Below are 26,851 nucleotides of genomic sequence, written 5' to 3' on the forward strand. Positions count from 1 at the left end.
TATCGGTTTCGATAACACAATATTTAGTAATTTGTAAGAATTTTTACAGTTGATTCCTAAATAAGCTAGTGCATATGTATATGTAAGAGGGTATTTCTTCATTATATAACCTATATTAGATTGATCAGATTTTTTAATACAAACAACAAATGCGTGGACAATAATTGGGGAACTTCAACTTTAAATCGAATACATCTCTATAAGATGCAGCCATTCAGTGAATTATGGAATACAAGAATATATTTTGAACATATTTACTCTTCGGGCTTCAATCATTTCAAAATTGCGCACATCCCTGTGCAAACAAAATGCTTTTCAATCAAAATTTTTCACGTATTCAAATTTTATTGTTCTGGAATAACAGGTTTCAATATTCTTTTCGTCAGTTGGCTGTTTCGTGATACGAAACAACACTGTATCTAATAGTTTGATACGATGATATAACATGAATTGTGAAATATTATCGAAGTAAAAGTTTATTTCTCTTATCGATATAGGGTGACTGATTACTACTACATTTTTACTATTTTTTACTAATGATAATTTATACTTTTTCAAGCGAAAAATATATTTCCCATTTATAACGATGATGCACAGTAATTGCGAGAATTAGTATATTCATAGCATATTCCTTAGATACACTAAATAAATAAATAATATATAAATGAATATGTGAAAAATGCGTTCACGATTGAGGGGAAATGTTGCATGCCACTGTATCGAGTGTCTCAAATTCGTTGTCTATTGAGAAGATCCCAGAATCCCTTTGTATTGTAAAAAAAGGATGGCACATTTTCGGGCTCGATTTTTGAGGGAATTAATTTGGTGAAAAGCGCAACCTCATAATTTAAATTGCTTTCAAGCTATAAGAGGAATTTGGAAAATGGCGTGAATTGAAAAGTTCTCATAACTTCTTTATTACTGGTGATAAAAACATGAAACAAAAACATTCTACACGACCCTTTCTTCAGTAGAATCCATTGGTGTTATCATTTGTTTTTAATTGACATTAGTTTCGAAGTCTTTTTTTATGTAAACCATACAAATTTCTCTAACAAATAAAAACACTTTTTCTCAAAGATATATGAAATGATATATACATTTTTCATAAAACTATAAAATCATCGAAAGTTTCAATTCCACACTGGAAATCAACCACGTGCCTATTTATGACAATCTGTGAACTTTAGGTAAGTCAAATATTCGGTTGGCCATTAAAGTTTTCGGATTTAACACCTTTATATTTTTTAACATTTTCAAATTAATAAATGTTTTTTTTTTAAATGTGACCAGAGGAAAAATTCGAAGGATGTTAAATCGGGAGACCTTGGTGTTCACCGAATATTTTAATTATCTGAAGTTCAAAGATTATAATGGGCAAAGCACTTGATTCGCCGTGGGAATTCATAGTTTGATGAGAAATTTATAAAGCAAGTTAAAAAAAAACAATTTTTTTTCATAGAAATGTTTATGGTTTACAATAAAAATAAACAAAAGTTTTTATAAGGAAATCGAAACTAATGGCGATAAAGAACAAATGATAACACTGATGGATTCTACTGAAAAAAAGGCCTCTGAAATGTTTTTGTTTCATGGATATAGCAACAGTAATGAAGAAGTTATGAGTCCTTTTAATTTCATGACATTTTCCAATTTTCTCTTATAGCTTGAAAAATGTTGAATATTTGATGTTGCGGTTTTTACCAAATTGTTTATGTCAAAAATCCTGAAAATATTCCATTAATTTTTTTCATGCTCAAAGCCATTCTGAAATCTCCTCACTAGACAACAAATGGGGGACATCCGATACAGTTTAAAAAAATTAGTATTCAATATGGATTCATTTTGCTCCACAAAAGTGCTCCAGTATAATTTTTTTAGATGTATCATTTTCACACTGAAAGGAGATTTTTGACACCTTAGTGCCTATGCTTGTCGATCTGCAACTTAACAGTAAAAGTGAAATTGTCAGTAACACACATTTACTCTACGACCAGATCTATCGCATCTAACCACCTGCTACAAGGATTACCTAATCCGTCTTCAAATTTCTAGTAGGCAAAATGTATAATAGATTATTTTTTTAGAATGGTTGAGCGAATTATGTGCCTTTTTTTCACAATTTAATATACATAATATTGTATTTAAAAATATCCAAATGTTTTTCGAAGTTCACATATCATATCATAAACAACTGTTCAGACTTGATTAGCAACAGCATATTTTTGTTTCTCATATAAGTATGACTCTTTTACTACTCACTATTCAGTGCATTTTTTTCATACATTTGTTCTAACGAAATTTAATTCATCTTGTTTATTTGTTGCTAGTATTATTGTGGAATCATTCAAGTCCAGATTAACTGAAATAAGGCATCTCAGAGATCACATGTTCAGAAAGTAAAATTTGTAACATTTTAATTCTATAATTCCAATAATTTTCGGAAATATTATAAACCTCATTCACAAATACTCTAAATTGACATGAATTAATGGATTTAATGAAGATATGTAATATTCTGAAAGTGCCACAATATCATTTTGTGATACATTACTTATGAATATCAGTATCATTTAATTATATTTAGAATTTATAGGGAGATAGATTTTTTTATATTCGATCTTCAGAATTATTGTTCTTTGAAGTAAATATCGAAGATTTTGGCGAGGAAATTTTTTCTTCAATTAATCAAAACTTTTTTTTTAATCATAAACCGAAAACCAACCCAATTATGTTCCTCGTCATACCTTCCTCTGTACTTCCTTCTTTATACTAAATAGCTCTATTGGATGCAGTTTATGATTACTAATGATATTCAGCGGAAAACAAAATTGTTTTTATTTTTGATATTATGAAGAATTTCCATTAAATAAAGCTCGAAACAATCAAATAGTTTTCTGCTGTTCAATTATTGTAGTCTGCTACATAATAACTACTCAATTTCAATATTTAAGTGTTAGACATTTAATTAGGTTCTTTTAGTGATCCCTCAAAATCATTCATATAAGTTTGATGTTAACTAATTCTTGTTGTAATTTAAATTCAATTATCAAGTCAATTCAAAATATTAACAAAAATCATTCTATGCGAATCCCGGGAAATCGAACCAAACCGTTTCAAACGCAATCAGCTCCTACCTTATTCATAAACAACCTCTTGAAAGTATCCCTTGTGTATCTTGCTTCTTGAGAAACCATTTCAGCACATTTTTTCAACTGTGCGATATGCAGTCTCTCCCTCAAATTCTCCTCCTCCATGCTCGACATTGGTGTTTTTCCCAAAGGAACACTTTTCACCAGCACAGGATTCTCCGGAGCTATGTTAGGAGCGAAGAATTTTCCACTAGACGCGTCCGTCGAATGCACTGATCCCACATTTTCCGAAGGCGCCTGAGTGTGATTATTTTCAGAATTCATTTCTGAATTTCCCGGGTATTCCGTTTCGCATTCAGTTTCATCGATATCAGTCGATGATCGTTCAACTATGAGATTGTCAAGCGACATATTTGAATAGTCATAAAACCATAAGAAAAAAACTATCAAAGCACTCTTCGATGTATCAAAAATGGGTCAATATTTTCCTAAGAGAGTAAGAGTAAAATCGAAAGTGACTGTACAAACTACGCGTGCGTGTCCAACGGTATCTTTATGACTTGGGAAACTAAGACGGATCCACTTGAAGATTAGTTCTTCTACACTTCATCACCGGCGAACTGGCATCAAGATTCAGTCTTCTTTGTAGTTGGTCCACGGCAGCCACTCACTTTGTTTTATGGGGTGGGATTGTGACAGAACATTTTACTCATTCGTATCGTTTTCATTACTCATTTCATTATCGACATGAAAGTTCAGTGGATGTGAACAGGTGAATTGAATCAGAAAACTCTACATGCAGTTTGTTACTAAATTGGGGGTACAAAGGAAAATGAGAGATTCCTCGGATAATTTTTAGAAAAAAAAGTCGTATAAACTATGAACCGCGAATGCTTTGTTTGGGAGATATAGGATGTTTCTTGTTGTCTTTTTGATGATTATAACAGATTATCGAATCTTTATTAATCTTGCTACAGATTAGGTAAATAAATACTTAAACTTATAATTAATTCATTTATCGCAGCTCACTAACTGGATTTTAAAAATAATTTGGATTTTTCTGTCGATATCTAGAGAATAGTTTGAAAACTTTTTTTCGAAATCAGCAGCATATACGACAAAACTGAAAGAAACCAAAAAATATATTATCTACTGTACCAAAGTTTTTTTTAAATTCCTTTAAACTGTCAGTGAACCACCAAAAAAGTTCTGGAGGAAAGAAGCGGGCACATTTCCAGAAAAAATATCACCTCGTATATTTTTTTAAATTAACATATCACATGAGTAAATCTTTGAATTGGAATATCTATGCCAAATTCAGTAAATTATCTTGTAGAGAAAAAGTGCTATAAAAAAAACTTGAAAATAAGTCAAACGTTAACACCCTCTATCTTGAAAACAAATAGTTTGCGCGTTCATGTATATAGGACTGTTAATTTTTAAATCATCTGAGGAATCTGTAATTTTCGTTCATACCTCCAATTTAGGAACATCCTGTATATGGAATGGGATCTAGAAGGAATCGTCGTGAATCAATACGGAAACGAATTATGAAATCGTACCTTATGATATTATTGATCTTGATGATAAAGTATAAGGAAATATTTGGAAAATCAATACGACAAAACATGACACTGAATCATACGAGATAATTGAGTTCCCAAATGGACTCATTTCGTTAATTCGGTATTATAACTATAACCATCATAATCTGCCAAAGATTGAATTCAAATTTTTAGTGAATCGAAAAAGATCAAAAAGGAAATTCTATCAATTTCCGGATTTTAAACTTCTCAACCGAAAACCTTAAAATGAAAAGAATATTTGTTGCATTTATTACATGACAAAAATGATTTTCATTTCCTGGGAAACTATTCATGCTGTACCGGGTTTTTCACTATAATTTGACCCCCCCTTTAATGTTTTCAACAAAAGTTTCACGAAATCGACTAGTGTTTTTTAAAAGGCATTTTGCGTTATCGCAGCCTACCACTTGAAAACTGATTACTGAGCATGCTAGGTGGTTCTTAAAATTTGAAACTATGTGGTACTCAGAATAAGAGAGATAGACCAAACATATGTTATATATTCGAAATCTGGGGAAAAAGATCTAGTCAAATATAGAAAAATATACAGGGTGTTCCATTTGAAAAAATGAAGTTGCAATCAATATGTTGCCCACTCTATATATATTTCATTTTTTGAAATCATTTTGAAAAACACTAGTCGATTTCGTGAAACTTTTGTTGAAAACATTTTATTGTACCTCTTTTAGTAACAAAGTTGAGAGGGGGGTCAAATTATGGTGAAAAACCCGGTACCTACATTGAGTTGAGGAGAAAACGAGATTTCCTTCAGTTTCTCTACAATACTCCATTCTTTAGTTGATATAAAGTTTGGCGGTCGGACATTTTTGTAAAAATAATCTTTTTTGAATTCAGCACAGCAAAGGTAGAGAATTATAGATAGGCGTTCAACTTTGCTTCCACCGTTTTTTTTTTTCTGAAAGTCGAGGCTTTATTGTAAAAAACTGGTTATACATTTATGCTTCAAAGTATTGTCCATCGCTGGCCACTACTTTCTCCCATCTTTCGGACAGCTTACGAATCCCGCGTTGAAAAAACTGGTCATCATTCGAAGCGATCTACGAATCGTTCCAATTTTTCATAAGACTAGAAGTGCTGGTCAGCCAGGCCGTGTGCCATTGATCGAAAAAAGTGATAGTCCGAGGGAGCAAAGTCTGGTGAATACGTCGGGTGGGGTAGGACTTACCATTTCAACGTTTCCAAGTTTGTCTTGACCACTTTCGCAACTTGGGGTTGATCATTGTCATCCTGTAAAATCACTCAATCATGGCTCTCGTTGTATTGCGGTCGTTTTTCTTTCAATGCTCGGCTCAAACGCATTAATTGAATTCGATAACGATCGCCTGTGATTGTTCAAGTTGGTTTTAACAACTCATACTACACTACGCCAAGCTGGTCCCACCAAATACTGAATATGACCTTGAAACTGGGAATATTCGGTTTGGCCGACGTAGAAGCATGGCCGGGACATCCCCATCATTTTCTGCGCTTCGGATTATTGTAGTAAACCCATTTTTAGTCACAATGCGATGCAAAAATCCCTTCCGTATTTGGCTCGCAAGCAGCTGTTCACAAGCAAACAATCGCCGTTCAACATCTCTCGGCTTCAACTCGTACGGCACCAAATTTCCTTGTTTATGAATCATTTCTATGTCTTTCAGGCATTTTGAAATGGCTTGTCGCGTCACTCTCAATGATCCTGCCAATTCTTGTTGCGTTTGACACGAGTCTCGATTAAGTAATACCTCCAATTCTGCAACTTTGAAAACCTTCTCTCTTCCTCCCACGTCAAAATCACTATCTATGGCAAAAAAGCGGAAGCGAAGTTGTTCACCTAATATTTAAAATAATAATTTCAGGTTCAGAGCAAAAGCCTGTGTATGGAATAGCAGTTTCAAGCTTCATTCAAAAATTCGTGTTCATATCGTGTTAAGAGCCATAGAAAATTCTAGAGAATTATCTAAGAAAAAAAAATGTGGAAACCTCTGACGTGAAATTAGGAACTTTTTGGAGCTATTTCATTAATGAGCCAATCAAGGCCGCAAATTGTTTTTTATTCATGATATATTGGAAAAAAATTGAAGATATACATTATTTCAGTTCTTGGTCTTGGCGACAATTCTGAAATATTATACTTCGTGCCTTTGGAGACCACAAAAATGTGTACGGAAGATGTTAATAATTCATCGCATCTCATACATATTCATATACAATTCTCGGGTCTCCAAGGGGGTAATTTAATCATTGAAGCTCAAAAACTTAACGTCAGTGCTTTCATCATTTTTGAGAATTTGAACCCCTTACTTCGTTATGAAAACAGACCATCGCTTTCTAACTATGGATTATCATTAATAAGACCTTTGGAGTAACGATGATAACCTAATTCATATATTCAGGACTAATAATAAATTCATATAATTACCAAAAACTTATGCGCAAACTAATTCATTTGTATTTCAAATGATCAATGCAAATCAGCTGAAATTTATATGCTCTCGTATTCCAGGTGATTTTCTGTTTCCCGTGCACAACATTTCCTGAGAGTTTCACAGTTAAATCAAGCTTGAAGTTCTGAAAAACATGGATGGCTGCTTTCGAACATCATTCTACCTATATGAATCGGAAGATATACATCACTGAAGATTGGCGATGAAGCCAAGTATACTTTCGAATGTTCGAACTTCATTCAATAAGTTTTGGAGAGACGTCATCAATCACGCCAATCAAACCCAGCATACAGCTCATTTTTTATTTCTTTGATTTACTTTCGGTAAACGATCTTCTGACATATTGAAAAATAGGGAGATATGGGATAGCTTCCATCATTGACAGAATTTTGGTATCGTTTTTTCATGCGAAGATTTTCGAATTGAGAAGTCATGACTCTTCAAATATAATTACTAAATCATATGATTGATTCAATCATTCAGATACAAATTGTGACGTTAGAATTGACCACTTCTTTTGAGTGATAATATTGTCGATAATGTTTCTCAAGGGTGGTTACTCCGGCAACAAAAATTCCTTCTTATGATTTTTCAATCATTATTAAAATTGGATTAAGGTACATAGATTCGACCTTTCCACTCTATATATATAAGGTTGGGTAGAGTCGGGCTGGAAGTTCCCGAGGTAAGTAGTTCCGATGAAAATAACTTTGTAACGAAAAAAGATAGCAATACATGCAAAATATGCTTCTGAATCACCAAGTGGAGCGCCAATTTTCATTAATTTTTATTACTCTGGTGACGGTGGTTGAGTGGCTGTGTGCACGTGCTCTCGAAACGTCACGTAAGTGTAAGTTTTCATGTTTGAACTATTTGGTCTATCTTTGTTAATTATAAACCTATTCATGCGTAAATTTTCCAAATTGTAGTTACATAAGTAAGGAATATTATTGCTTGAGTATTGTTTCAATTAATTGTCGTCGTATATAAAACTAATTTGGGGTCTCCTTTCTTTCGGGAGGGGCTGGTTGTTCCCCGGAACAACTAACCCAATCGACTTTAAATCGAATCTAAAATTCTCATGACATATTTTTATTTTTATTCTAAGGATCTGAAGCTACAGAGAGGTAAGACCTCCGAGACAGTTGTTACATAAAGCTGCCACTGCTGTTATCAACGAAGGAAAACCTGTTGAAACTTTCGCAAGAGAAATTGAAATTTCCGCATGACCTTACATCATCTTCTAGAGAACGACGATTACGAAAAACGGCTATTTTACTAGAGTCTCCAGAAAAAATGTATTGACTGAAAAATAGGCAAAAAAAAGACAGAACAGATGAAGACATTACAAGGACTGGAACAGAAAGAGCCAAGATACTAGAAAAATACATGGCAAAAGCAAGCTTTCTGTGAAGGTGAAAGAGATTGTCGGTATCAGGAAGAAGCAAAAGGAAGAAAAAATAGCGAGAGTGACAAAATGGTAATGATCTGGAATGGTATCCACTGCATAATTTTTGATGATTCATATTCAAATTCTTGACCAAGAGAACAGTCGATAGAATGTACCACACCATGTGTAAAAATTGGGCTCCTACCTAATATTTAGATGGAAATTATAAAGTTATTTAAAAGTGTCCTAATTGTTGTGAATGATGAATTAGATTGCTGATGAATAAAAATGGAGATTTCCAAAGTTAATTACAACAGAAGACTGCTGACTAATGATTTTAATTTTAATTGAAATTTAATTTAATTTAATTTTAATTAAAATTTAATTTAATTTAATTTTAATTAAAATTTAATTTAATTTAATTTTAATTAAAATTTAATTTAATTTAATTTTGATTAAAATTTACCTGAATTAAAAGTTCATCTAGAAGTAACCAGTTATGTTTTTTATTTTGAAAGTATATTTACACATTTGATAATATTTGTTGATTCTATGGACTTCCATTTTATTCGAACTACATAAAAAGAGTTTATATAAACCAGTAACATAATATTTTGTTGTTGTTTTTTATTTCACTTCTGCATAAAATGAACTCAACATACATAGATTGATAGAAATCGTTATTTCATTCAAAGCAACCTTCATTATTTCAACAGAATATTGTCGAAATCTCAGCAGAACAACTTGCTCCAACTTGCGGGGTTGAATTTTCCGCTCCGAAATTTTACAGACATTTGCTTACGCGAAAAAAAACTATTCAGATATCAGTAAAAGCGACTAATATTTCTAAAAACGATAAATATCCGTTCGAGTGGTATTCTGTCCGCGACTGCGACTTCCCTTTTTTTTTATTCACACTAGCAGTCATGAACGAAGATCACAGATGGGTTAGATGGATATATGAAGATATTCCAATACAAATATGTTGCAGTATCAAGTCACTCTTGATGGATTGCCAGTGAGATCTAATTCTCGATAGGAGAATGATCCACTAGTTCAATTTTGAGAAGAAAGGTGATTCAGAATTCATATCATCAATGAAGAAATGATTCGCAACTTATCAATACCTTTCCGGATGCATGAGATATAAGTGAATTAGAACTGAAGTTTGTGAAATTTTGTAGTACAAAAACCTGCAAATTGAAAGTGTGCAATTTCATTTTAATTTACCATTAAGCTTGTGGGAAAATGAAAGTTCAGGGTAAACACAAAATAATCTGCTGTCCAAACAATTGAAACAAAGAGCGAAACAAATGGTTGGAGTGAATATGAATAATTTACACCTTCGGAAGAACCTCAACCAAAAAATGTTTTCTATGAAAGTTTCTTAGTCTTCACATTCATCGAATGTGCCTTGGAGTTTAATTCAAAGGTCATTTCAATGTTAAGCAGATTTTTTGGAGAAGAATGAACATTTTACTTGGAACATAATAATATTCACCGAAAACATTTTTTATTTCTCCTGTTTTCCATAAAATAAATTTCTCTGAAGATATGAAATACTTCATACTGTAGGTGGTCATGATAAAATACTTCTAATAGTTATTTCTAATAGAATTTTTTTGGTTATTCGGTTTGGCCGTCGACGTGGAAGCATGGTCGGGATATCCCCATGATTTTCTGCGCTTGGGATTATCGTAATGAACCTATTTCACGTCTCCAGTCACAATGCGATGCAGAAATCCCTTCTGACTTTGCCTATCAAGCAGCCGTTCACAAGCAAACAAACGCCGTTCAATATCTCTCGGTTTCAACTCACAAAGTTGTACACCTATATTTCCGATACCAAATTGTTTTTTATTTTGTTGGCTTGTTTAATGGATAAGGGCGCTGGAAATGAAATTTTGAATAGAATAACGTTTCTTTCCAGATTATTCAGCAGTTCCTATGATTAATGATATTAACATGTTGTAACAAAATCCATAAACGAGAAGATGATTCAATCATAGTCCATAATTTCCACAAGAATCGCTTATAAAGCTCAATTATTTAATATTCAATAATCTCATCAGAATTTATCTGAACTGTATGACTGGGAGTTAAACTGTTTTCAGCTTCAATATAAATTTGATCTCTTCCGATTGTTCTTCGATTTCTTTCGTAGAGTGAAATTGAAATCTTGTAAGCTGAATTGTTATAAGCTAGTCCGACCTGCAATTCCAAAACAAGTCTTACCTTATTCATGAATAACATCCTGAAGGAATTCAACGAATAAACTCTTCTCTGAAAAACAATTTGTTTAACTTTCTTCAGGCTGGCCACATGTACTTTTTCTCTAAGATTCGATTTTTCCATACACGACAAAGATTTCCTATTCCAGGAAAGACTTGTAGACTCAACAGGAATATCCAGAAAGGCATTGGTTGGCACGATTTTTTTATTTGGATCCTTCGGTAACTTCGGTACCGACTTATCATTTTTCGCAGGTGGAAATATAAGAATATTTTTTGAAATCGCCGCCGCCGGAGGTGTTGATTCATTTGGTTTTTCATCGAATTCGGATAAAAGTTGATCAATAAGATTGTCCAAAGACATATCGTTCGGAAATGCGAAAGAACAACGCGAAAGAAAGAACGGACACAAGTCAGAAACTAATCTGAAAAGTTTGAAAGAACTTTGTAGAATCTGAAAATTTGTTAGGTAATTTCGGAAGTGGCAATTAAAAAACCAGTTGCGGGATGCGCTGTTATGTTATCTACATTGCTTGGAAGATTGCGGCTTATTTCGAAATCATTTGTATGACGCAAATTTTCATTCTCATAGAAAAAGTGTTTCAATATTGGATTTTCTAGTTATTTCAATATTTTTATTTATAACTCCCCAGAGAAAATATTTGAAATTCAAATAATAATGATAAAGGAACCTAACCTAACCACAGCGAAGTCAAGCTAGAAGCTTTCCAGAAAACTTATTTCTGTTGTCTCAGTACATTGAAGAAGTGCTTATCAGAATATGGTGATCTTGGTATCAAGACGCCCAAAAGAGGCTGTCTCCGACGAAAAAATCAAAAAAGTTCACAAAATAGTTTTGAATGACCGTAAAGTGAAGTTTATCGAGATAGCAGACATTGTAAAGATATAATCTGAACGTGTACATCATAGCATCAAAAGCAACAATTTGTTAATGATTCTGAGCAGTGTTTGAAGCTGTTTAAGTGCAATAAACCTGAATTTTTGTCGTCGATATGTGACAATGAATGAAACATGGTTCCATCATTTCACTCCGGAGTTCAATCGACAGTCAGCTGAGTGGACTGCACACGATGGACCGAATCCAAAGCGAGGAAAAACACAACATTCAGCTGGCAATGTCATGGCATCAGTATTCTGGGATGCGCAAGGTATAATATTCATTGATTACCTCCAAAAGGGCCAGACCATGAACAGCGATGATTATTTAGCGTTATTGGATCGTTTGAAGGATGAAATCGTTTAAAAACGGTCCCATCCGAAAAAAAATGTTGCTGTTTCATCAAGACAATTCACCGTGTCACAAAACAATGAAAACAATGGCAAAAGAGCATGAATTTGACTTCGAATTGCTTCTGCATCCACCGTATTCACCAGATCTGGCCCCTAGTGAGTTTTTCCTGTTCTCAGACCTTGAAAGAATGCTCGCTGTTAAGAAATTTAGTGCTAATGAAAAAGTAATCGCCTAAACTCAGGCCTATTTTGAAGCGAAAGAAAAATCGTACTACTAAAATGGTATCGAAAAGTTGGAAGATCGCTATAATCGCTGTATCGCCAACCCTCAAAGACATCTATGTTGAACAAAAACACAGAATTTTGCCAAAAAAAAATGTGTTTTACTATGGTAGACCAGGGACTTTTCGATTGGCCTGTTAACAAAGATAAAACATTCATTTTAAGTAATTGAGTACTAACCTTATTTTTCATTATTTACTGATGTATGAAACTATAGATATATTTTTAAAAAGTTATCTACATAAATTTAACTCTCTTGTACATTTGGGAAATCTTCTATCAACTTTCTTGAATTCAAACTGTCTTAAATTTCACGCCCGCTTACGGCGGCCCTGCCTCAATGCATTTCTATGATGTAATTTCGAAAGCTAATGCAGAGTTCTGATAATTCATTCGCTCTGTACGTATGTTTGCACCCATGCAGTGAAGATACAGCCAATACTTCAATGCAGTGTTCAAATGTCATATCACATCGATATTTCATTTTCGCTCCTTTTCGTAGCTGCATCTCCGCTTGAATGAACCCAATCTTATGATACTCTCATTTACATTTATCAATATTCATTTCGAGGTTGCATAAATATATTAGTCTGGTATTATATGAAATACCGAACGTTTGAAGTGTATAAATGTCCTCTTAAATTTATTTACTGCTTACTCTAGGATATATTTTTCTTCTCATTTCTTAATGAATTTTGTGTTTCGGTATATCTTCTTGGGAAAAGCGTGAGAAAAAATATAACATATGGACATCTCACTCCTCTATTATAACCACTGGTTATGCGAGTGGATATCTACGATATTCTACAAATTTTAAGCGGATTAGGAGCAGAACGTCAGTATTTATGAAGTAGTATGAGTAGAACTATTATCGAATGGATATCTTTGTACACGGAACTGAATGATGCGAACAGGTTTTTTATTTCTGGTAGCTTTCAACTACCTAAGAACGTTTCAATCTTATTAGTCATTCGTTGTTGAATTTTTCTCGTAACTATGAGGTATTATACCCGGTGAATTTTTCAATCTGCATCAGTCAAAAATATCGAAAATGAAACATCTTACAACAAAATGTTTCGAATAAAGGGTTGATGTTTTGAGTGGAAAGCGAACTAATTCTGAAATCTTCTCCATTTATATCAAATTTGTGGAAGGGACGGGAGTCAAATTTAGGATTTCAAATGAAAATACCATTTTTCATTGGAAATTTGTATTCTACGCCAAAAATTAGAAAAGTTTTGTATGAACGTCACAGATGGCTCTGTGATCGAATTTGAATTTTTGACCTTTATATCTGTATCCGTTTCATTAACTATTAAGAATAAATAATTTCGCCATTTCCAAATGCTCAATGACAGGACATAAACTGAAAACAAAAATCTTAGTAAAAACGTCAGAATTTAATGTGGATGATTGATGGAACGGGTACGATGAGGTTACCAATCGTGAAAAAAAGGTGAATTAAATGAAGGAGGTTTTACCATAACTTAAATTCCCCCTCAAAACCATCAACCTTTTATTCGAAACATTTCTTAATAAAATTTTTTTTTTCGTGATTTTTTACTTTTTCTACTTGAAGAATTCACCTGGTATATTATTGACTCAAATTCCGGGAAACCAACATACTGTACCTTTTTGCCCTTTCCGTGAGATCATCAATTAGATAGTGTGACATTTCCGAATGAACAATATTGAATTCCTATTTCCTATCCAGATAAATTCCACATAAGAAAATCAAGTTCAAATCGCATGACATCATTTAGATGTGCAATGCTCCATGCATCATGTGGATCACATTATACAGGGTCTTTCACGAGGAAACTCACCCATATTTATACGGGAAACTACTGAACGTATTTTCATGAAATTCAGCACTTATAAGTATTTCACGATGCTGATGAAATCTAAAATATTTTCTAGGCATGAGCACCTCCGGTTTTTCCGGAAATGACGTCAACTTCCGTTTTTCGAATTAGAACACCATTTTTTCAATGCAGAAATAGATTCCTTAGAAAATTTCAAGTTATTTTGATGTAACATTTTTCAGTTTTGGTTGGAAAATTCTCTCTGAGCGGGAAAATTCGAAAAAAAAAATCGAAAATAGAGCTCCGCTGAAACAAGAATAACTTCGAGGTTTTTGGATGGAAAATTTTCATTTTTGGGATTTTTCAAGATGTAAGAAGAAATCGCGATTCATGATACAGGGGGGGTGAAAAAATCGCTTTCAAAGTTAGGGATGACAAAATCGTGAAAAATAATTTTTTTCAAATTAGAACCCCATTTTTTTATGGCAGATATTGAATCTACGTTAAAAAATATCGTGAGTGTATGCATCACACCTTTGCCCTAAAGTGGATATTTTCTGAGTTATTCACAAAAAACTGTTTTTCGTCTTGAATTTTCAGCTATTTATTTTCCCTTCACGCCAAAAAGATGAAATTTTCAGGAACTGTTACTTAAACCATTTTTAAGATTTTACTACCCTAATATGCAAGAGAAAAAAGTTACAGGTTGTTCCTAAATAGATGGCGAATTTTGATTCGAATTTGTATCGGAAACCTCTTTATTTCAACTAATCGGCCATCGGTTTTCTCTCCAGTGATAAATAAATAATTCCTTATGAACCATATGCAAAAACTTACCATGTTTTACATTCTTTTTTTTTTAATGATAGATATCATTAATTACATCTGCCAAATTCCTCTTTATTCAGTAGCATTTTGTGTTTACTATTAATTTGGTGATAATTCATATTAAGTTATAAAATCGATCACTATGCCTAATTTTACCAATGAAGATTATTTAAATCTCATTCTACTTCATGGAGAATGTAATAAAGTTGTAGATAGAACGATTCGGCTGTTCATTGAGAGGTTTCCTGACCGACCCAGACCAACGAGAGATACCATTAACAGAACCACAAACTTGAGAAATGTCGGATCTTTCGTTAAGAAAACTATACACAGAGAAAAAAGTGTAGTAGAAGATGAGAACAACGAAATTACAGTTCTTGCATATTTTCGTGTGAATCCTCAAAATTCTCTCAAAGATGCCGAGATTGATCTGGTATTATCTCAATCGAGTGTTTGGAGAATATTGAAAAAACATAAAATGCACCCATATAAATTCAATAGGGTACAGCATTTGAAGGAAACTGATTTCGTCAGGAGAACAGAGTTTTGCGAAGCTATGATGATTCGATTTCAAGAGAATGAAAACTTTTTGGACTGTATAATTTGGACAGATGAATCTAAATTCACAAAGAATGGTTCTTTCAATAGACATAACAGTCATTATTGGGATGAAGAGAACAACCACCACTTCAGACAATGGAACTTTCAAGAGACCTGGAGTTTCAATGTTTTTTGCGCCATCAAAAATAATGCAATTCTCGATGTTCACATTTATGATGGGACCTTAACTGGTAAGATAGAACACTAAACATGTTTGCATTATTTAAAGAATGTTCTCCCTTAGGAGATAGATATTCTGACATATTGACTCAAATAATTGAGCTAGTACAGAACCATAATGACTTATCGTATCAACAAGATGGCGCGCCTCCACACAATTCACTCAATGTGTCAAATATCCTCTACATGCTATTTGAAGATCGATGGTTGGCGAACAATGGTCCACATCTTTGGCCACCACGTTCTCCCGATTTAACTCCTTTATACTATTATGTTTGGGGTAGGATAAAAAATATTGTCTACTCAACTCCCCTGATTGATAAAGAGGACTGCATAGAACGAGTCAGAAATGCGTTCAGGTTTGTTGAGATTTTTAGATTCATAGTTTTGAAACTCAATTTGGTTTTTAAACACTTTTGCAGATCTCTTCCTCCCGATGAAATAAGAAGAGCAACGCACGAAGCATTCCTGAGACGTATAAATAAATGTCTAGAAATTAACGGTCAAAACTTTGAGCATTTTCTCTAGTTATAACTGCGAGAGTTTGCCATGGTTCTCCTAATAGTAACTTAAAGTCGGTTTCAAGAAGGGGTGAAAAATCTACAGCATGGTTCGAATAACAGTTACTAAAAATTTCATCTTTTTGGCGTGAAGGGAAAATAAATAGCTGAAAATTCAAGACGAAAAACAGTTTTTTGTGAATAACTCAGAAAATATCCACTTTAGGGCAAGGGTGTGATGCATACACTCACATTATTTTTTAACGTAGATTCAATATCTGCCATAAAAAAATGGGGTTCTAATCTGAAAAAATTGATTTTTCACGATTTTGTCATCCCTAACTTTGAAAGCGATTTTTTCACCCCCCCTGTATCATGAATCGCGATTTAGATTTTTAAAGTGGATACATCAATCTTACATCTTGAAAAATCCCAAAAATGAAAATTTTCCATCCAAAAACCTCGAAGTTATTCTTGTTTCAGCGGAGCTCTATTTTCGATTTTTTTTCGAATTTTCCCGCTCAGAGAGAATTTTCCAACCAAAACTGAAAAATGTTACATCAAAATAACTTGAAATTTTCTAAGGAATCTATTTCTGCAATAAAAAAATGGTGTTCTAATTTGAAAAACGGAAGTTGACGTCATTTCCGGAAAAACCGGAGGTGCTCATGCCTTGAAAACATTTTAGATTTCATCAGCATCGTGAAATACTTATAAGTGCTGAATTTCATGAAAATACGTTCAGTAGTTTCCCGTATAAATATGGGTGAGGTTCCTCGTGAAAGACCCTGTATATCCATGACCAACCTATGCAGTTGAAATTTCGAATGTAGATATGAAATGCAAAGTTTCAACACGAAATTTTGAAAGCAAATGTCGTGTTGATAGCGTCATTAGAATCTTAGAAACTTCAAACAGAAAATAAATGACGAAAGCAGTGAAGTTAAATCAGGGGCTTTCGAGCGCTAGTAATCCTTGCACCCTCACTGCATGCATTATTCACATTTAATTATGCACGTTCAGATTGTACAGGAGTAACAAGAGTTAAAAGGTACTTCTCGTTGGGATTACTTCTTCATCAAAATAGAGGCATTTATTACTACAGTAGAACTCCAATTATCCGAAGTAATGGGGACCGGGGCCCATTCGGATAATCAAATATTCGGATAATCGGATTTTTTTTAAAAAAATTGCCATTGGAGAGAATAAAAGCTACGTTTTGATATTGCACTATTTTTTTATTATTGAATTAAATGAAAGAAACATGAAATTTTCACATGTTTTAAATATAAATAAAATGTACTTATGTACAAGTTTAGAAATAAAAATCATTGTTTTTTAAACATCTCCGTCAATGTAAGCTGTTTTGCGGTCTTCAACCGTTTTCGGGCAGCCAGGTCACGCATTCGCTTGACGGTGAGCAGTTGCAAGTGGTCACACTCGGGCTGACGCTCCATCCACTTCAAAGCAGTCTCGAGACCGGCAAATGCTTCACTAGCTGATGGTCCAGCGTCTACTTCAACATCAGCAGAAAGTTCTTCTTCCACTTCCACTTCAACATCTTCTCTCACACTTACAACAATTTCATCGTCATTGAGAATTTGAAAACCAGGGTCAGACGTGTCACAAGCCATCCACTCTCCTACATCTTCAGCACTTACTTCTGTACAGCCAGGAATTTTAACAATCATTTTTCTTATTTCCTCTAGTGACAACGCATCTTCATCATCATCATCCTCTCCATATTCTTGTTTCTCATATTCTTCAGATTCTTTTTTTTTGTTCTTCTCAGACGGTAGGCCTTTCAGTTTATTCCACGCACGTCTTAGCGTCACTGGCGTAACCAAACTCCAAGCTTCCGCTACAATGTAACAGCAGTCCTTTAAATTTATTTTGCTATGATTTGCCAAAACCAATTCTTCATCTTCAGCACCTTCGATCAGCAGTTTTCTCAGCAGTTGCCTTCTGTAATGGCGCTTCATTGTTTCAATAACAGACTGGTCCATGGGTTGCAGCAAACTTGTAACATTGGGAGGCAAAAACGTCGTTTTAAACTGCCCATTCTCTCTTTCCAACAGTTCTGCTGTAGGATGAGTGGGTGCGTTATCAACAATTAAAAGCACCTTACTGCCTTCTTTTCCCACCGATTTTTGGTGCTTTTTCACTTCAGGAATAAACACTTCATCATACCATTCGGTAAACAAAGCTGCAGTCATCCAGGCCTTGGGTTGACTTTTGTAGAAGAGTGGAAGTATTTTTACGTTTTTAAATGCTCTTGGATTTCTTGATTTTCCTATCAAAAAAAGTGGCAGTTTATGATTTCCAGTGGAGTTGGCACAGTTAAGCACTGTAACACGTTCTTTACTGACCTTATGTCCAGGGGCACTAGATTCCCTTTTAGAAGCCAAAGTGGTTTTTGGTAATGCTTTCCAAACAAGGCCAGTTTCATCGGCATTATAAACAAACTCTGGATCATAGGATTCTGATGCAGTTTTAAATTTTTCAATAAAATTTTCAGCTGCTGCAGAGTCTGCTGAAAGCTTCTCACCAGCCAAATCTAACTCGCGTACACCATGCCTGAATTTAAAATTCCTTAGCCAGCCGTTACTAGCCTTAAAAGATGAATAACCAAGCTTTTCCGCTAAGATTTTGGCTTTTTCACAAAGGATTGGACCTGAAATCGGATTTCCCATAGAACGTTGCTGCAAAAACCATTTAAACACAGCATCTTCCAAATTTTTGTTGGTTGCTGTCTTCATTGTTTTCCTGGAGGAACTTCCATCTCCATTTTCAAGCACCGAAACAAAGTTTAAAAGTGTTGACTTACTGTTTTTAATGTCAGAAATTGTTGCTTGTCCAACACCATAAATCTCAGACAACTTCTTACCCGTTACACCTTTATCGAGTTGCTCTATAATTTTCAGTTTGTCCGCTAACGATAGCACAACACGTTTTCTTTTCGAAGCCATGGTATAAAAACAATACAGTATTGTACACGCACAAACAAAAGTAAGCCGTAGCGAAAGAGTAGCGTCCTCGAGCAAGGTCAATAGCACACTGGCTAATCAAAACAAACAATGACAGGTGCGCCGTGACTGCAATGTGCCGGAACTTGTCTTAACTTGTTAAGACAAGTCAAGTCAAGACTTGACGCGCAAACACTGGCTTCGCGGCTTTTTTGTGATTCGGATAATCGGCGATTCGGATAGTCGGAGTTCGGATAATTGGAGTTCTACTGTATTATTAAAAAGTGCAATGAAAGGAAGTCCATTATTATTGCATGAAAAACAAGGCTTTAATTACCATAGTTAGAATAATCTAATTAAGGTCAAATTCGAGCCATTTTGTTCGATATCTTATGCTATTTTGAAAGTAATATCATTAAAAAAAAAATTGAGACAGTCGAATTTCACAAGCCTCTATTGAAGGTAATTTTTCAGCAGGTAAATTGTTCGCCATGGACAGGAACAGGAGATAATCACTTGGTTCCAGGTCCGGGTGAATGCATAAGAACCTCCCAACCAAGCTCCTGGCGCTTCTGACGAGTCACTATACATGTGTGTGGCCTGGCGTTGACCTGATGGAACATAGTTCTTCTGTTTCCTTCAGACGGTCCAATTGTTGACAGTTAAAATCCGAGTGCCGAGTAGATAATTCTCTACCAATCCCACAGCAAAACCTTCCTGGCCGTCAATCCTAGCTCTACAGAATCCCCGCGTTTCGATCACGACCGTTTTCACTTGACGTTGCCGTAAGTGGTCAACTTTTCTTCACCAGTCAGCAACCACTTTAAAAATGAACCGATTTTGTTGCGATTCAGTAGCGACTCGCAGGTAGAAATTCGGCCCATGATGTTTTTTTGCTTTGACTCGTGTGGTACCCATACATCGAGCTTCTTCGTGAGACTAGCCTTATACAAATGATTCCAAACAGATTTTGGTGCAATCTTTGGCCCTTGTGCGATTAAAACAGTGCTTACATGACAGTCAGACTCGACAATATCCATGATTCTAACGACATTTATGACAATGGCCTTCCAGTGTGTGGTACTTCTTTGACATCGACAAAACCAAAATTGCGCATGATTGGACATTACAGTATCAGAACCTTAAACACTATTTACCTTTTCAGCTGCCTGACTTGTATTTTCATATTATCGAAGGAAGACTCTCAATTTAACATGATTGCTAGTGTCCACCTTCGCGTCCACGCGCGCTCAAACTAAACTGAGTCAACTAATCACAAGACTGTCAAGATTTCGTAGTACGAAATCTTTCTAATGCCTAGTGGAATCCGATCGGGCTCATACATCGCGAGATACAGATAACTTAAACCATCTGTTGGAAATAGTAATTTACGTAACAAGTCTGGAAAATAGGGTTTTTTTGGACGAATAGACAAAATTCCAGGACGAGCGTAAGCGAGTCCTGGAAGTCTGTGAGTCCAAAAAAACCATTTTCGGGCGTGTTGCGTACAATATTTTTTCGGCAACCATGAAAAATAACACTATCGCTGCTGCTTTCCATATTTTATTGCGATTGCGATCAAAAAACATGCAAATTTTTGACAACTAATTTCATATGAACTGTCAGCCGTTATCTCGGTTGCTATGGATTCTATGATTCTTTTCCGGCCTAGTCCGGGAAGTACGTACTTTCCGGACTAGGCCGGGAAATGCTACTTTCTCAGAGAAAAAGCGTCCGGGAAGTGAGTACTTCCCGGACGGTTGCCGAAAAAATATATTTCTTCACTTCACCTAATAATTTATTACACCTGTGGTATCCAAGCCCAATTGGCCCATGAATGAACGAGCGCTCCAAATTTGAATTCACGTACGTCATTTCGTCATTTTTGTTGCATTTAATGATAGTTTGAAATTGGAGGATGAAGACACCATCAGGAAATGAAGAGGAAAATAATTTTTATATCAACGTTAGAAACGTGATTAAAATTTTGATGAAGAAGTTACAGGAAAGCATCCATATCACGTATCTACTCCGCGTCTCATTTAATGAACATGTTCTTCTGATGGCTCCATAAATAAATACTCTGATGTCTCTGATATTTTCAGTGCTTATCAACAGAATTCATATCTCTTGAACGAATACAATTCTCCTATTGCTGACACACAAGCTGCACACTTGAAGAAATCTGAGTTCCTTGTTATGTATCTCTTCGAACGATAAAGCCAGCTGAAAAATACATATAAAACGGCTTCAGCGGCATTGAGGTGAAATGAATTTGTGTAGGATGACGACAACCGAATACAACTAGAATTTCATTACTGGTATCTCGTCAATTTATTTACTTTTCAGCGGCAGTCGAGGCTCATAATTGCTTCATGCTAACGGTATGAAACAGGTTATAATCAATCTTTTTTTTTCTATCGGAACCATTAGATACTCTGTTGCTCCTTTTTTTGATATGAAATTTAATATGAGGTTCCGAGTAAGTAGCCATAATCACAATATAAAAATCCTTTCTCTAATTTGTTTTCAATTTGTTTCAGGATTTTAACTAGCGAAGGATAAAAAGCAGAACTAAAGACTAAGATGGATTAGCGCTATATATTAAAGAGTCTGAAACTCATCTGATAACCGCAACGAGTTAAGTAATTCGTTTTTTTTTTGGGATAATTAAATTTTTGTTTTGCTTATCATTGAAGTATCGGGCGTTCTGTAACAAACGGAGATCAGGCAATGGGGTTCTGAAAATAATGATACGCCTTTTGCTATACGTATCATACCTATACGTGTTGTTTACTATGAAGATTTGATTTTTGAAATAACTCCAAATTAAGAGAATATTTGTATTTATGTTTTACGAGCATAATCCCCAGATTCGAGTTACCATCAGTTAGATAGGTACTAGTTAACCAGTTTCACGTAATGTTTTTGAAGTTTTTGAAGCTGCACTCATTATCTCTCTAAATTTGCTGAATGAAAATTCGCTTTTGAATCGCAATATATCATTTATGTTTTCATGTCATAACTCTTGTACGAAATATCATCTTATTTCAATGTTTCAAGGACTTCTTTGAATTGCGGTAATTGTGCATTTTTTGTGGGAAGGTATTTATTTCTTCATGTGGAAATAGAGAATAGTGCTGAATACCCTGACACTTCTCCAAAAAATTCGTTAGGAAAAATGTATTCACATATTCACTACAATTTCTGCTCTAGTGATGTTAAACGTTAGTGGTAAAATCTCGAAATCATTTTCATGGGCGCCCGCAGAAATTTTTCTCAGGGGGGGCAAAATGAAAATTATTCAAAAACGATAAGGCGTCCATGATTGTCATTGAAAACCGGAAAATTGTTGTGAATCCATTACTTTCTTTTTTTCCTTGCCCTTTGGATTGAGAAAGTTATATTGAGGGTGTTGTGCTGAAAAATGAGATAATCAAAATCTCAGGGGGGGCCATAGCCCCCCCTGCCCCCCCCCCTGCGGGCGCCCATGATCATTTTATTTTATTCATTAGTTATAATCATTTTTTCAGGCCAGTTTTTCATATATTACATCTAATTCCCAAATATAATTTTCATGGCTATCGGTTCAAAATGGTCACTTTGCCGAAGTAATGAATGATTTTGAAACTGAATACTGCTATTATTTTATTTTAAGAAATATCCATTTCATTATAAAACAAAAATGAAACAGTAAAGACCAACATATTGAGATACTTCTTTTGTCTCATCTAATACTTTCAGGTCTTCAGAATAGTAGAAGGCAAAAATTGAATATTCCGGACACCGTATATATCCAAAAAACATGAAATTCGTTCGAGACTATGTATTGTCCAAAACCGAATACTAATTTCGAATTTTCTTGAAATTGTTTAAAAATTGTAGAAATTAAGGTTGTTTACCCCAAAACAAATAATTTCTTCAAGTTCTTCAAAATGATCTGCAATTAATTAGTGCCTCTTAAAGTGATCACAAAACTTTGCTCTAACTTTGTCAGCATTGAAAAAAGGTTATTTTCGAAGTGGAATTCAACTACGCTTCGTTGAAGGCTTTTTTTTACAAGGATTTTAGTCAAAATAACAAGAAATTACAGCTTCATTGGCTATGATTCAATTAACGATCGTTTGAAAATTGAGTTAGTTATAAAAATCAAAATGGAGTTTGGACCGGAGACTATTTGCTTCCAATGCTAACATTTCTTCACTTAGGCTGGTTACATGATTGACCTCCAGTCAAGGTAACATCAGTGATGTCCTTCTTTCAGAATCTAGATGGAAATATATATGATGGATGTGATTTCAAGGAAGTGGAATTTTTGAAATATTCTCACGCCGTATTATCACAGCACTGGCTATGAAATATAGCTCTTCACGATCCAGAATTTTACAACAGATATAATAAATCTGACTTTACTACGTCATATTTCACAATCTATAACAGACTCATTTTTAATAGATAAAGGACGTAGACCATCTGAGACACGAAGCATTCTGAGAATTTGAAACTCAGATGAAATATTTAGTGCAATAATGTAAATGAAGTTGAAATATGTGACAGTGATTTAATGTTTCACGCTCGCTCGCTTCATCGCTCACTATTATATGATCTCTTTTATTGAACGGAAATACGATAGGACACACTCTTAAAATCTATAATTTTTCTGATTAATTGATTCTTCATGTGAAATCAGATATAGCAATCATTTAAATTCTACCTGAGTGAAAACTTGAATAGAACCTGATTCTTATTGATGAAACAGGAAATTCAAATAGGGTTAACTGAACTTCCATATACGAATAAATCTTTACATAATTTCATTCATCAAGGACTAAATTTTTCAGAAAATTCTGCTATTTTCGAATGGAAGGTTCTTCATTTCATAACTAAAGGAGCTAATTTTTTTATTTCTGTATTCACCGTGTATGAACAGTTGGGTTCTCAACCAAGGTATGGCATATTGCCGAAATTGTCGTCGAAAAAGCTTTCTAATGATGCAATAATATATTGGATGTGCCATTTGAAATAAGGAAGTAGTAGCCTCTCAATTTATTAAATATAACCCATTTCTAATTATTGTTTTTATTATTTTTGTACCTTTAAATGGGATTTTCTTCATTTGATGATGTATAGAAGAATATTTTTATCCTATTAATATATTTCTTTTAGTTTTGGGTATGAAAATTAGGTTGAATATGTCTTGGATTCAAATTTGGAAACATCTATCTCTAAAATATTACATCACTTAAAAAATATGTAGATAATGTGGAGCTGGAATATCCAATACGAAAGTAATATCCTTTACCGCAATTTCCCAACTAGGTGTACTTTCAGAAATTGTGAGTGATTCATTTGAAATAATTCGAATCATCCAGAATTAAATATTCTAATGTTTTGGAGTGCGTAGACAAATGAAGGAAAATAAGAAATTTGTGTGTTGAATTTGCAATAGATTTACGGCTTATTTTTCATAATTTGGAATCAGAAATTCATGCTATGATAAATCCAAATTAGATCGTGTGAGGTAGTTACCTTCTTACTGAAAATATGATATTTTGCATGAAAAAAATCAGTTTGAACACAAAGATACATTTAGGTACATATTCCTACTCGAGTGAATATTGGAATATCGAAATTTACTGATCAAAACAAAAACAAATACATATAATAGATCAAAGAATATTAAAACTGGATTATGATTATATTGAATAATAAGTTCAAGAATTGATTACTCACCTATTCAGTTCATGAAAATAATATAAGAATAACACAGTACCTATATAATTCGTCGAAAGTATAAAGTTTCAGTCTTGAATAAACACCAACACGAAACTGAATCGGGATCATAAACATATACCTACATATGTTACCATCGCGGATGCGTTTTCATCTGTGAATCAGAAAAACATTTTCTAGCTAGACAAATTGGACAGTTTTACAGAGAATCAAATTTCTGGATTTCGTAAACCTTCTAATCAAACAATGCGCATCGATTTACATTGAATAAATTGCATTCAAACGATTTGAGTAGACGAAATGTGCCGAAACATTTTTGTTAGTCAGGTAAAGTTGAAAAGATATGAATATAATTTATGCTTTCTGTTTCATTTTTATGGCATCTTTCGCCATCCTTCAATACAAATAATATTTAGGAAGACATTTTTTATTTATCCTGAGAAATATATCATCACAGTTCAGGAATGATCCATAATGTACATATTTGAACACTTCACTCGACAAGTTCCGGACCTTACGAGTCAAAACATTTTCTTTTTAAAACTTCATCCGTCTACATACTCAACTTCAAGGGAGATACATGTACCTATTACAACGCTTCCGTTGCTTTGCATTGCCTTTTCTGTAGAAAGATTCGTCTTTGCTTTCGAAAAAGGTTTCAAACTCGGCAATAACCTCTTAGTTATGTGCCAAATTTCTTTTCCTTTTGAGGTCTGCAAAAAGACCAAATCTGAAGAATAAGCTGGAGAACAAGCAGTTAGGAGTGCAATACTCGGTACATTTGTCTATGGGTACATTTGACTATGGTTCCGATTGCTTTCAGAAAATATTCATCGTCTTGGTGAAAAAGATATTTTTTTCGGCAACCGTCCGGGAAGTGCTCACTTCCAGGACGCTTTATCTCTGAGAAAGTAGCATTTCCCGGCCTAGTCCGGAAAGTACGTACTTCCCGGACTAGGCCGGAAAAGAATCCTAGAATCCATATCAACCGAGATAACGGCTGACAGTTCATATGAAATTAGTTGTCAAAAACTTGCATGTTTTTTGATCGCAATCGCAATAAAATATGGAAAGCAGCAGCGATAGTGTTATTTTACATGATTGCCGAAAAAATATTGTACGCAACACGCCCGAAAATGGTTTTTTTGGACTCACAGACTTCCAGGACTCGCTTACGCTCGTCCTGGAATTTTGTCTATTCGTCCAAAAAAACCCTATTATCCAGACTTATTACGTAAATTACTATTTTCTTTTGCATTCAAGGATATTTTTCCTTATTTTCATACATTTCATTCAATCGATTCAATATCATAATGTTATATTCACTGTTGTTGGTTATCCCTTTCAAAATAGTATAGAAAAATATACCAAAATGTGGATACTATAACAATGGCAATGTTTGAAAATTTACTGACTGCTTTTCACTAAACTGATGCTCTATTTGACTCAGGAGTGTAGTGGTGACTATATATCTCATGCACTGTCAAATATCGACAGAAAAATCATATTTATTTCGCTTAAACATCGTTTGGAATTAACGATACTCTTCTTTTGATCAGCGTTGAGCAAGTTTGTCACCCATTTCGAGCACAACTTTCGCATACCAAAATGTTGAAGCAGAATTGTGATATTGTGAATATTCTGCCTTCTGATAGCTTATACCCTCCAATTCCACCGCTATCTCATTAAACTTAATTCGCAATCGCTCAAAATCATTTCGTGAAATTTTTTTATGTTATGTGCTCTCAGCATAGTCGGTGGTTCTTCGATCACATTTAAAGTCAGCATATCATCTTTTGAACATTATTGTGGATGGCGCAGACTATGAATAACACTCATCTAGTCATTGCTCTGCTTGGGCAGTATTTTTCCCCGCAAACAAAAATTTTTTTTATCAATCAATCAATGTGGCATCACTTAACTTTCAATATATCTATTCAGACCCAACATTATATTCCGA

The 26,851-nt window shown here is 34.2% G+C and overlaps 2 protein-coding genes across 5 annotated transcripts in view; both read right to left on the reverse strand.

Annotated features, from left to right (window-relative positions):
* The window catches only part of LOC123671480 (NADPH oxidase 5), a 187,211-nt gene extending 162,167 nt beyond the window's left edge, over positions 1-25,044 (reverse strand). The window contains exon 1 of one of the 4 annotated variants that reach the window (XM_045605351.1): positions 24,892-25,044. Coding sequence is in view for 3 of the 4 variants with exons in the window: in XM_045605347.1 (XP_045461303.1) it covers positions 3,138-3,503 (366 nt within the window). In the remaining variant the exon portion in view is untranslated. Of the gene's footprint in view, positions 1-3,137; positions 3,725-10,750; positions 11,167-24,891 lie in introns of those variants that run through there. The other 3 variants (XM_045605348.1, XM_045605347.1, XM_045605349.1) reach the window with 3 other exon arrangements.
* Positions 17,521-19,161, reverse strand: LOC123685361 (jerky protein homolog-like). The gene has a single exon (XM_045625038.1). The coding sequence runs from the start codon at positions 19,159-19,161 to the stop codon at positions 17,521-17,523; it is 1,641 nt and encodes a 546-aa protein (XP_045480994.1).
* Positions 25,045-26,851: the final 1,807 nt, after the last annotated feature.

The sequence above is a fragment of the Harmonia axyridis genome, chromosome 1 (genome assembly GCF_914767665.1).
Source record: "Harmonia axyridis chromosome 1, icHarAxyr1.1, whole genome shotgun sequence".
Classification (NCBI taxonomy): Eukaryota; Metazoa; Arthropoda; class Insecta; order Coleoptera; family Coccinellidae; genus Harmonia; species Harmonia axyridis.